The sequence below is a fragment of the Mauremys reevesii genome, linkage group 1 (assembly GCF_016161935.1).
Source record: "Mauremys reevesii isolate NIE-2019 linkage group 1, ASM1616193v1, whole genome shotgun sequence".
Lineage (NCBI taxonomy): Eukaryota > Metazoa > Chordata > Testudines > Geoemydidae > Mauremys > Mauremys reevesii.
In genome coordinates, this window is record NC_052623.1 from 288,116,313 (window position 1) to 288,128,300 (window position 11,988).

Genomic DNA, 11,988 nt, shown 5'->3' on the forward strand with positions numbered 1-11,988 from the left:
CCCAGGGACAGTCACACCAGCCGCTCGACTGTTCACAGTGGCCAGTGTGGCTGGCCCTGGGGACAACCTGAGCAGCGGTGACTAAATGTTAGCCTTAGTCATGGTGTAAACTTATTACTAATTTTAGCAACTTGTGAACCTATGAATCATTCATACATCAAGATCAAAAATTCTCACCAACTAGTGTAACAATGGTATTACTCAAGATGATTTAATACCCAGCTCAGGAGTTGACCACTTGTATATATAAAATTTTTAAAATAAGAAAGAGCAGCTCCAAACACAAGAGTTTTTCTTGGGGCAACTAAATATTTTAGAGCATATAAACTAATGACAAAGTAAATGCTATGTCTTAACTGTTGTATTTCCTCTTGTACTGAAATGTCTTTAAGCTTTATTTAAGGGTTTCTTTTGGCATCATTAAACTAAGGATAATAAGTGCCATTCACTCCTCACTTAATGTTTTTGGCTTATGTGAAAGCTTTCTGAAAGAAATGCTTCCCAATTTGGGATTCTGTTTTTGCCAGGTTACGAAAACTTCTTTAAATTTTAAACTAATGTTGCCCTTCTTCTCAAGTAGGTTCACTGTGACCATTAAGAAAAAAAACTTTTATGCTTGATGAAGAAAAAAAAATCTTATTTTGTGCAAGTCTAAATTCCATTTTCTAAATAAAACATTGAAGAGAAGGTAATGGCTTCCCATCCATAAGTCCATTAGACTAGGCAACTCTTCTGTGAGAAAAGAGCAAGTCCCATTAGACTCTTCACTTTATCAGACAGAGACTGCTGTCAGCATCTGAGAGAGATAAGGACTTTCTTTGCTTGCTCTCAATAATTTTCAGTACATCAAATCAGAGTATCTTCAGACTTCTAGAGAAGCTGACCCACTTATCAGGCTCCAGAGGCTATTTCATTCATAACTTCCAGAATGAAAAGTTCATTGAATGCTGATTTGTTACCACTCACAATGATTCTTTCATCCAGCCTTCGAATGATGGTATATTAAGCTTTTTAAATGGCTAATGACTGCCTTTCATCACATCAGCAAGAAGGTTAACAGAGATTGCTGCAAGTACATTAATCTAATTTACAGAAGTTTAAAAAAAAAAAGTGACCAGTAGCCTTATCGCAGAATATTTCTGCAATCCCAGTAACTTTTAAGAAGAGGAGGTTACTTACCTGTAACTGGAGGTTCTTTGAGAACTGTGGTCCCCATCTGTATTCCACTGAGGGTTTATGAATGCGCACCATGCATCCAGAGGCAGAGATTTTGAAAGCAGTCCCATTAGTCCACACATGGTTTTGTCCAAGATGACAAAGGGTGGGGCAGAACAACCGCATTGTCAGTTCCTTCTCCACCACAAATCTCCAGATCCGCAGGAGCAGGAGGGCAGAAAGTGGAATACAAAGAGGAGCACCCATCTCAATGAACCTCCAGTTACAGGTAAGTAACTTCCTCTTCTTCTATACTGTATTCCACTGTATTCCACTGAGAGTAATTAACAAGCAGTACATAAGTCAGAGGAGGATGCGAGGACAAAGTTGGAATGGTTGAGTGGAGCCAAAGGAGCCATCTGCCACCGACTCCTGCACCAAAGCATAATGTGTAGCAAAGGCATGTACAGAACACCACAGGGTCACTCTACATATGCCCCTGGTGGCACATCATGGAGGGAGGCCATGTTCGAAGCCTGGGCTCTCATGGAATGGGCCCACACCTCAAGGGCCTGGAAGCAGTCATCATAACTGACAGCAAAGTGTAATGCACCCCAAAATCCACTTGGAGATTCTCTGTGTGGAGATTGCCTGACTTTTAACTCTTTCGGCGATGGCAAACAGTCTAGGAGATTTCCTTATCGGTTTTATCCTCTGCAGATAGAAGATCAAGGCCCAACGGACATCAAGGGAGTAGAGTCATCATTCCTCTTCCGAGGCGTGAAGCTTCAGAAAGAAAGCAGGTAAGTGAATGGGCTGATTGAGATGAAACAGAGATGACATTTGGCAGAAATTCTGGATGCAGGCACAGGGAGACTATCCTTTATGGAAAGTGGTGAAAGGAGCGTCTACCATCATGGCCCCAAGTTCACCTACCCTTCTCACTGAAGTGATAGCCACAAGGAAGGTGACTTTCATGGAAAGAAGGGACAGAGAGCACGAAGCCAGTGGCTCAAATATAGTATGATAGGATAACGGGCTTAGTCAATAGGTCAATTAAGTGCCACACTGGTAATTAGTACAATGGGTCAATGATAGGATATTGTTAGCCTTTTTCCACAGGGTATGGCTGGAGAGTCTTGCCCACATGCTCGGGGTTCAGCTGACCGCCATATTTGGGGTCGGGAAGGAATTTTCCTCCAGGGTAGATTGGCAGTGGCCCTAGAGGTTTTTCGCCTTCCTCCGAAGCATGGGGCAGGGGTCGCTTGCTTAAGGAGTGGGTGGATCGGCTTATGTGGCCTGCATCTTGCAGGAGGTCAGACTAGATGATCATAATGGTCCCTTCTGATCTTGAATTCTATGATTCTATGAAATGGCAGTTTCATTAGTGCCAAAAGAACTAGATTGATGTCCCACTGGGTAGCACAGTGGGAAGGTTCTGATGAGGCCTTTCCAAAACTTAGCAGTCAGCAGGGGTGTAAAGACAGAATGTCCTTCCACTGGGGTCATGGGGATGGAAGGTGCTAACTGCTGCTAGGTGTACATTGGGAGAGTTGAGGGTGAGACAAGGACAGGATACCTAAAAGTCTGTGTTCATGTTCTGAGTCCTTGGGAGATAGGCTACCGATAACAGGAAATGATAGACAATGCACGAGTTCCAGAGGTTTACAGCCTCTGTACATAGAGCAGTTGACTTGGTGTCCCCTATTTGTTGACATAGTAAATAGTGGTGATGTTGCCAGATATAAAAAGATGATGGGACAGGACGGATGAGATAAATGCTTGGCATGACCTCATTACCACTCGGAGTTCCAGAATGTTGATGTGCATCCTGGATTCCCAACGTGTCAGTGTTCCCTGTGTCATGTGGTCTCCCATGTGTGCTCCCATCCTACAAGGGACAGGGAGGAGGGGAGAAAGGGGAACTCCCACGCAAACCTGCCATGGGTCTGTCAACACTGGATGGAAGAACTATCAGCATAAAGGTTTATGGTGCGGCACATGGGTGAGTAAACTCTCTGGAGCCACATCTGGAAGCAGCAAAGGTGGAGGCAAGTGAAGGCAGCAAGATATATCCACAAGGCCATGTGGCCAAGGAGGAATAGGCAAGTCCTGGCCAGGATTGTTGACTACGTGGGCTATGATTTCCTGCAGAGTCTGGAACCTGTCCTTCAGCAGGTAAGCTTGTGCTGTGACTGAGCTGATGGAAGCCCCTATAAACTCTAGGGATTGCATGAAGTCCAAAGCTGATTTTTCTACGCTGCAGCTGACAGAGAGGAAAGGAGTCCAAGCAACATGCAAGTTGAAAGTTGACCTTTGTCTCTGGACTCTGCTGCTAGGAGCCAGTCACCAAGATAGGGGAATACAAGGAATACAACTGACAAAACCTTGATGAAGACCCTGGAAGCAGTGGTGAGTCCAAATGGCAGGACCATGTATTGAAAATGATGCGGGCCAACCATGAATCGTCTGCGGGCTGGATGAATGTCTATGTGAAAATAAGTGTCCAACATATTGAGAGCTGTAAACCACATGCCTTATTCTAATGATGGGATGATTGCTACTGAAGTAACCATACAAAACTTGGGTTTGCGGATGAAGCGACTGAGATAGCGGAAATCCAGAACTGGTCTCCATCTGCCTTTCTTTTTGGGTATCAGGAAGTAAGTTGAATAGAATCCCATCCTTTGATAGTCTGGAGGAACCCGCTCTATTACCACTCTTTGTAGTAAGGAGTCCAACTCTAAGGTGAGAATGTTGTCTCTGAGATGGGATCGGGGAGGGGGCTGTCCATGAGGTAGCATGATGCACTTGACAGTATAGCCATAGTGGGCAACATTTATTCCCATTTGTCCATTGTTCTTGCACTCCAAGCTGGTAAGAAGAATACAAGATGACCCCCAAAGGAGGTGGTGTGGTTGTATGGCTGCAGGCAATGTGGTTGATGGCTTTCTAGGGTTCCTCAGAAATCTCTCTTCTGTGGGGGTTGTATCTGGGAGGAGGAATGTGGTGAGGACAGGCACGAGGACGAGATCTTTGAGTCTCTTAATGCTTCCTTGGTGGTCCATACGGACGCTGATAGAAAAACTGTGAGGTTCCATAACGGTGTGTGGGTGGCAGGCGGTACAATTTATGCTTCAGCGCAAGTATTTAAATACCCAAGGAATGAAGTGTCCTCAAATCCTTGAGAATGTGGAGTGAGTTGTCCATTTTCTGGTTGAAAAGCTAGAATTAATCAAAAGGGAGGTCTTTGATGATATCTTGTACCTCCATAAGAAAAACAGAGGAAAGGAGCCACAACCCCATGTTCATGATGATGTCCAAGGCCATGGAGTGCGATGAGTAGAGTCCTGCGCAGATACAAAAATTTTTATCCGTGTTCGATCCACAAAATTTGTCCGTGGATATCTGCATCCATGGATGTGGATATCTGCAGATTTGCAGGGCTCTACCAAAGGCTCCACAGGTCACCCCGCACCAGTGATGCAAAGCTGTGCCAAACCGATCCCCAACAGCTCCCCACTTTTCCCCCGCCACACCTCTTTCCCCACTCTGGGCAGGGAGGCTACAATCCTGGGCCTTGTGTGCAGCACCACCCTCCCAGTGGGGGCCTTGGACACCCCTACGCAACTACGGTGGCTCTAACGCATGCAGACCCAGCCGGGACAGACAGCAGCGACAACTATTCTCTTCGCAGCGCCCGCTAAAGTACAACCATACATCTTTCAAAATGGCACTTGGCTCACTACTTTCTGGGAGTTGTAATTTACCTCCTCCATCTGAGCAAGCTGGGGATTTCAACTCCCAGAATACCCAGCAGGCTATTGCAACATATTGCAGCCTGCTGTTGCATGATTCAGAGAGCTGAGCTGGAGCCTGAGGGCTGGGTGACAGCTGTTACATTCAGATGAGCATGTGCTGCATTCAAGCTGCAATTCGCAAAAATGGTCCACAGATATAAAGCGGATATCCGCAGATTTACAGGGCTCTAGTGATGAGGTATCTGCCACATCCACCGCCAATTGAAACAATGATCTTGCTATCAGCTTCCCCTCCTCTATTATTGCTTAGAAGGGGCCCAGACTTGTTGAGGCAGTTTTTCAGCAATGTCCTCCAATTTGCTGTAATACAGGAAATCATATTTGGCAAGTAATGCCTGATCAAGATCTCGAATTGAAGGCTGGCTGAGGAGAAGACCTTGAGGCCAAAAGGTCGAGCCGCTTTGCCTTCCCTGTCGGATGGGGTGGAGTGTAGGTGCTGTTGTCTAGCCCATTCCATTGCTGGGCGTAAGAGGTGCCGGAGCAGGGGGTAAGAGGTGCCTCAGCTGAGACATGCCCTGCACAGAAGATAAAGTCTCCCTGGAAGTAGAGGATCCCAGGCAGTGTGGAAACCTTGACTCTCCCAACTTCCCTGGAAACAAGGATACTTTCTCAGTCCCCAAAACTGGTACAGGAACAATTGTCTTCCCTGGAGCAGACAGGTCTCAAGCTTGGAGGAATGCAGGTGTTAGCAGTAGTTCAGTGCAGGTCAGTACCCAGTAATGACCGATTCACTGGTTTCTGTGGGTTTTTTTGTGCTTGGACTCTTTAGAGCAGTGCTTCTCAAAGTCGGGCCGCCGCTTGTTCATGGAAAGCCCCTGGCGGTCCGCACTGGTTTGTTTACTTGCTGCGTCTGCAGGTTCGGCCGATCGCGGCTACCACTGGCCGTGGTTCGCCACTCCAGGCCAATGGGGGCTGTGGGAAGGGCGGCCAGCACATCCCTCAGCCCGCATCGTTTCCTGCAGCCCCCATTGGCCTGGGAGCCGCGATCGGACGAACCAAATTCTCTCTGCATAACATCCATCCACCAAGCTAAAACTGCCATTTCGCATCTCGATTATTGCAGCATCTTTTGTTTACCTTGACAAATACAATCTTGCTGCACCCATATCCATTCAGAATGCTGCTGCACAGATCCATCGCTTTGATCACATTATTCCTTTTTGCAGCCTTCTATTGCCCCCGCCTCTCCCCCCACTTCTCTATCGGATCAAATACAAGCGACTTGTCTTAACTTTCAAAGGTCTTTCACTGCCTATCCCTACCCTGCCTATCATCTCTCATTCACTATTGAAATGTTGACTCCTGCCTTTGATCTACCAATGGCTCCAGCCCCCGTTGCTTACTTGTTAAATTTTCAAACATGCACTTCTGTGCTTTCTCCCGTGCTGCCCCTCATGGAAGAGCACCCCATAAACATCTTCAAAGCTACCTCATGATCTCCTTCAAATCCCACCTTAAAACTCTCCTTTGTCATCGTTTTGTAGGCATGCACTTGTCCTTGTACTCACCCATCTGCTGCCTCTTGTCTTAACCATAGATTGTAAGCACTTTGGGGCAGGGACTGTCTTTTTTGTTTGTACAGTACCTAACACAATGGAGTCCTGGGCCATAACTGGGGCTCTTAGGTGCTACAGTGAGACAAACAATCAACACGTAATAATATATAGCCACACTCACACTGTTTCAGATAAGCATGAACATATAAACTTGGATAAAAAAAACATTTGTGGAGCATATGAAGGTAAAGAAACTCCTTTGTTAGAGAGAGTTTAGACATGAGAAGTATACAGACTTGTACTTGATTTCACTAATGTGTTTTATTAACTAAAATGGAGCACTAGATACTTGACATCAATACAATTCCAGTCAGAAAGAGAGGGTCTGATTCTGATCCTCCCAGCCTTGCACCTTTGTTTAGTTCTTCACTCCTATGCAAAGTGGTATAAAATGCTATCACTGTGATTTAGTAGCAGTTTATATTCACTTTGCACAGGGAAAAATGAGGTATAAAGCCAGAAGGGACCTTATATCGTTTAGTCTGACCTCCTATATAACACCGGCCATAGAATTTCACAGAGTTACCCACACACTCAGTCCAATAACTTGTGTTTGACTTATGGTATCAAGTCACAATGCCTTACAAAAGTCCAAGTCCAAGGCAGTTACATTTTTCAGCCAAACTTATCTCAAAGAATGAATTCAGGTTTGTTTGACAAAACCTATTTTCCACAGAACCATGCTGACATTAATTATATTTGTATCCTTTAGCTCTTTATTGACTGAATCTAATACCAGCTTCCATTATTTTGACCATGGGTAATGTCAGGCTAAATAGCCTGTAATTAGTCAGGACATTCTACTTGCTCATTTTTAATACTGGTATGGCATTAGTATTCTTTCAGTCTTCTGGAACTTCCCCAGTATTCCAAGATTTATTCAAAATTAACATCGGTGAATGACAGATCTCCGTAGCTATGTTTTAGGACTCTTAGGTGTAAGTTATCCAGGCCTGCTTATTTAAAAGTGACCAAAAATCCTGTGGCATCTTATAGACTAACAGACGTACTGGAGCATAAGCTTTCATGGGTGTATACCCACTTCATCAAGTGGGTATTCTCACCCACGAAAACTTATGCTCCAATACGTCTGTTAGTCTATAAGGTGCCACAGGACTCTTTTTTGCTTTTTAGATCCAGACTAACACGGCCACCCCTCTGATATTTAAAAGCGTTTATCCCTAGTAGATTCTGTTTAACATCCTCCTTAGTTATTTTATTACAGTGGAGCAGGGGTCGCCAACCTCTGGCTCCAGAGCCACATGCAGCTCTTCAGAAGTTAATATGCAGCTCCTTGTATAGGCATCGACTCCGGAGCTGGAACCTAGAGCTACAGGCACCAACTTTCCAATGTGCCACGGGGTACTCACTGCTTAACCCTTGGCTCTGCCACAGGCCCTGCCCCCACTCCACCCCTTCCCGCCCCCTTGCCTAAGCCTGCAGTGCCCTCGCTCCTCTCCTTCCCCTCCAGAGCTTCCTGCACGCCACGAAACAACTGATCAGGATGTGCAGGGAGGGAGGGGAGGAAGGTGCTGATCAGCAGGAGTGTCGGTGGGCAGGAGGCACTGGGAGCGGGGTGGGGGAGCTGATGTGGGGCTGCTGACGTATTACTGTGACTCTTTGGCAATGTACATTGGTAAATTCTGGCTCCTTCTCCGGCTCAGGTTGGCCACCCCTGCAGTGGAGAGATGCAGAATAATGCTTCTATTCTCATGACAAATTATTGTATTATAGCTAAATTAGTGGAAATGATTTAGAACTCTGACAGATCACGTGCTTGATCATAATTTTTAAACTAAAGTCTAAATGGTGAGTTTAATTGAAGTTCCCTTCTGAAAACATAAAAAAAAGATATAGGGCACAGACTTACTAAACACACAACTGGGACACTGCTCCAGCAGTTTTTTGATGTATATTGTACACAGGTTTTCTAGGGGAATGCAATGGAAATTCTTGTTCTAATATTATCCTGCCTCCCCAATACAAAAAAAAAAAAAAAGTTCAATGGTGAAGCCGTCTTTGGAAAGGCATTGAATGTAACAAATTATCTTTCAATTTACTTTAACTGACTGATATCAATTATGTTGCTGTATTAGTCTATTGTCAAAATATAAATCTTTTTGAAGGTCAAAAGAGTTTAATTTTGTCAAGATGCACCACAATAAAATATGTCTTCTTTCCAGAGTACAAACTTTTCACAAACTGCATATCAATTTGGCAGATTAATTTATTCTCTTTTAGAAAGTATCATAATAAAAGTTACAGGATCTCTTGCTGTAATTTGATTTTAGTTTAGTGTAAGTGGCATGCATACGCTCAGTGAACGGTGCAATGATTTACCTGTAATCTCACGTTATAGACATCCTCTGCCATAAACAGTATAGAAAACATTTAGTCTCTACATTCTGATCTACTTTTGGTGTGATGCTACAAAAACAGCCAACAAAACACACATCGATTCAGCTTCCTTATGCATGTTTTAGTATTGGTGAAATATACCCATTTCCCCCACTTAAAAGGGTCCATATTTTCTAGTCAAAACAGAAACATTTGTTATGACGGGTATACCAGACATACTACTGGTGAAGATCAGGGAAGGAAGAACACAGATGTGCACCAGTGACCCCCTATTAAAGGCGGAGGGCATGCTCTGCCTCCAACACACCTGACCCCTATTATACATTAGAGGCATTCTCTTCTCCTCCCCACCACCACACACAAAGCCCTGGGTCTCATTATAGGCTAGAGGAGACATGGGCACACTACGGCCCACAGGCCCGTCCTGCCCAGCCCCTGAGCTCCCAGCCGGGGAGCCTTGTCCCCATCCCCTCCCCCGCAGCCACATGGGCCACACTCTGGCCCACTGCTCCCGCTGGGCAGCATGGGGAGCGCAGCTGGCTCTGGCCAGGTGGCACAGCTGCAAGCTCCTGCCGCCGGTAAGAGGGTCAGGTAGGGGAGCGGGGGGCCTTGGGGGGCAGTCAGGGAGGAGGGGGCGCTGTTGGATAGGGTGGAGGTTCTAGGGGTGGTGGTCAGGGGGTGGGGAACAGGGAGAGTTGGGAGTGGGAGTCCCAGGGGGGGCTGTCAGGGGATGGGGATGTGGATAGGGGTTGGGAGGGCAGTCAGGGGACAGGGAGGCTGGATAAGGGAATGGGATCCCAGGGGGCAGTTAGGGGCAGGGGATCCCAGGAGGGGGTGGTCAGGGGGTGAGAAGCAGAGGGTGGTTGAATAGGGGGTGGGAGCCCGGGGGGGGGGGGCTGTCAGAGGGCAGGGGTGTGAATAGGGGTTGGGGCAGACAGGGAGCAGGGCCTTTGGATGGGAGCGGGTGTCCCGTAGGGGGGAGTCAGGGGACAAGGAGCATGGGGGGTTGGATGGGTTGGTGGTTCTGAGGGGGGGCAGGAAGTGGGAGGAGATGGGGGCCAGGCGGTTTGGGGAGCCACAGCCTTCCCTACCCAGCCCTCCATACAGTTGCCCAACCCCAATGGGGCCCTGGGGCCAAAAGGTTTGCCCACCCCTGGGCTAGAGGCACTTACTGCTTCTCCCACACCGGATCCCCATTCCCTGCTCCTCCGCCCCCTACAAACACAGGCCCCCATTATATGCTAGAGGCAATCGCTGTTCTCCCCCCACACACACACACATCTGACCCCCACGACAGGTCTGGGGACATTCCCTGCTGCTGCTCCTCCCCACACACCCGACCCCACTACGGACGCTCCCTTCTTCCCTCCAGCCCCCCGCTGCAGGAGGGACACTGGGCTTCCCCCCCCCGTCTCTAGCCCTTCTCTGCTGGACCGCCGCCCGCTCACCCACTGCTCCGAGGGCGCCCCCGGAGGCGGGCGGGGTGTCGCTCACCAGGAGGCTACGAGCGGGTTGCTCCTGTCCACGAGTTTGACCCAGGGCTTGTGCCACTGGATCCGCCCGGCGGCTTCTCCCCACAGCTTCTCGGGCTCCGCCAGGGCGGCCCTGAGCGCCTGCTCGTACGCGCCCTCGGGGGCGGCCTGCCCGGCGGAGAGGGAGCGCCGGGCGGCGGGAGCGCTCCCAGCGCCGCTCCGGGCTGGCCCCGTCAGCCAGCCATTGCCCCAGCGCCGGCTGCAGGCGAGGAGCCGTGTCACCCTGCGCTGCAGGCCCATGGTGGTGCTGCTCTGCGGACCGGTCCCGTCCCGTGCGGCGGGGGAGCGACTCCCTCTAGCCCGACTGAAGGGCCACGTGGAAGCCGCTCGAAAAAGCCGAGCTGGATCCCCTGCCTGCTGCAAGCGCCGCTCTCCGCCGCGGAGCGCTTCGCGAGCAACAGGTCCGCAGGCGCTAAAGTACCGAGTCCAGCCCGGGCTTTGCTCCTGCCGCTGAGCCGCCCCCGCTGATGGCCAGGGGCCAGGTGAGTTCGGTTGCACAAGCCTGAGTGACCGCCCTGATTTCGGCCACGGCCTCTGCGCTGAACAGCGGATCAGAGTCCCGGAGCGTGGGCCAGGCAAAACAGATCTTCCTGCGTATAGGGGGGCACTGTTAGCAGAGCCCTGGCCGGCTACAGATTTGGATCCGCGTAGCCGGGACTCCAACTGTTAGCACAGGCGCCCTTGTCCATAGTACCTGGAGGCACTTGACATAGCTTCCAGCAGCCAACATGTCCCTCCAAGCAGGGAGCATGCACCCAGTGCAGCCCCTTCTACCTCCATCATCTCCAGGGCTAGGGGAGACTCCAACCAGCACACCGGTGCAAGGACGTTTCACACCCTAGGCGAAGCTTCCACCTTGTGGCTCCCCCCCAGCCCTGCGTCAACTCCCCATCCCATCCCCCCCCCCCCGCCCTGAGGTGCCTCCCCCGTGGCAGCTCCCCCCCACACACACACACACCCTGAGACACCCCCGTGGCAGCTCCCCGGCCCGGGGAGCCGTGCGGCAGCTCCCCACCCCAGCTCACCTCTGCTCCACCTTCTCCCCGAGCATGCCTCCCCACTCTAATTCTCCTCCCAGGCTTGGGGCGCCAAACAGCTGATTGGCGCCGCAAGCCTGGGAGGTGGGAGAAGTGGAGCAGCAACCACGTGCTCAGGGAGGAACTGCTGTAAAAAAAAATTGGGGGCACCGCTTTTTGGCGCCCCCAAATCTTGGCGCCCTAGGCAACCGCCTAGTTCGCCTTAATGGTAGCACTGGCCCAGAGCACAACCAACAGCCTGGCCTTCCGAAGCCTGGGGTTAGTTCGACTGCCAACCTTGTGAGAACACAAGGCAGAGGAATGCACCAATCTAGATCTGTACCAGTGTGCCTCCCCACATCACTTTCAATAAATCACAAATATTCCCTCTCCTCTCCCCCACCTCTCCAGAAAAAATAATTGAAACCTACTGCTCAACTGTATCAGCCTGCCGTAGCAGAATATGCTTATTATGAGGATGAAGAGGAATGAATTAAGTGGGTGCACAGGGAGCAAACTGAAAAAGGAGGAAGAGGGGCATCTTATTGTG

General features: G+C 49.3%; 1 protein-coding gene across 2 annotated transcripts in view; it reads right to left on the reverse strand.

Moving 5' to 3' along the window:
- ACSS3 (acyl-CoA synthetase short chain family member 3) overlaps window positions 1-10,817 on the reverse strand; it is a 119,250-nt gene extending 108,433 nt beyond the window's left edge. For both annotated transcript variants that reach the window (XM_039520722.1, XM_039520720.1), the window contains exon 1: window positions 10,385-10,817. In XM_039520722.1, the coding sequence (XP_039376656.1) occupies window positions 10,385-10,662 (278 nt within the window). In that variant the 5' untranslated portion in view covers window positions 10,663-10,817. The remainder of the gene's footprint in view (window positions 1-10,384) is intronic.
- Window positions 10,818-11,988: the final 1,171 nt, after the last annotated feature.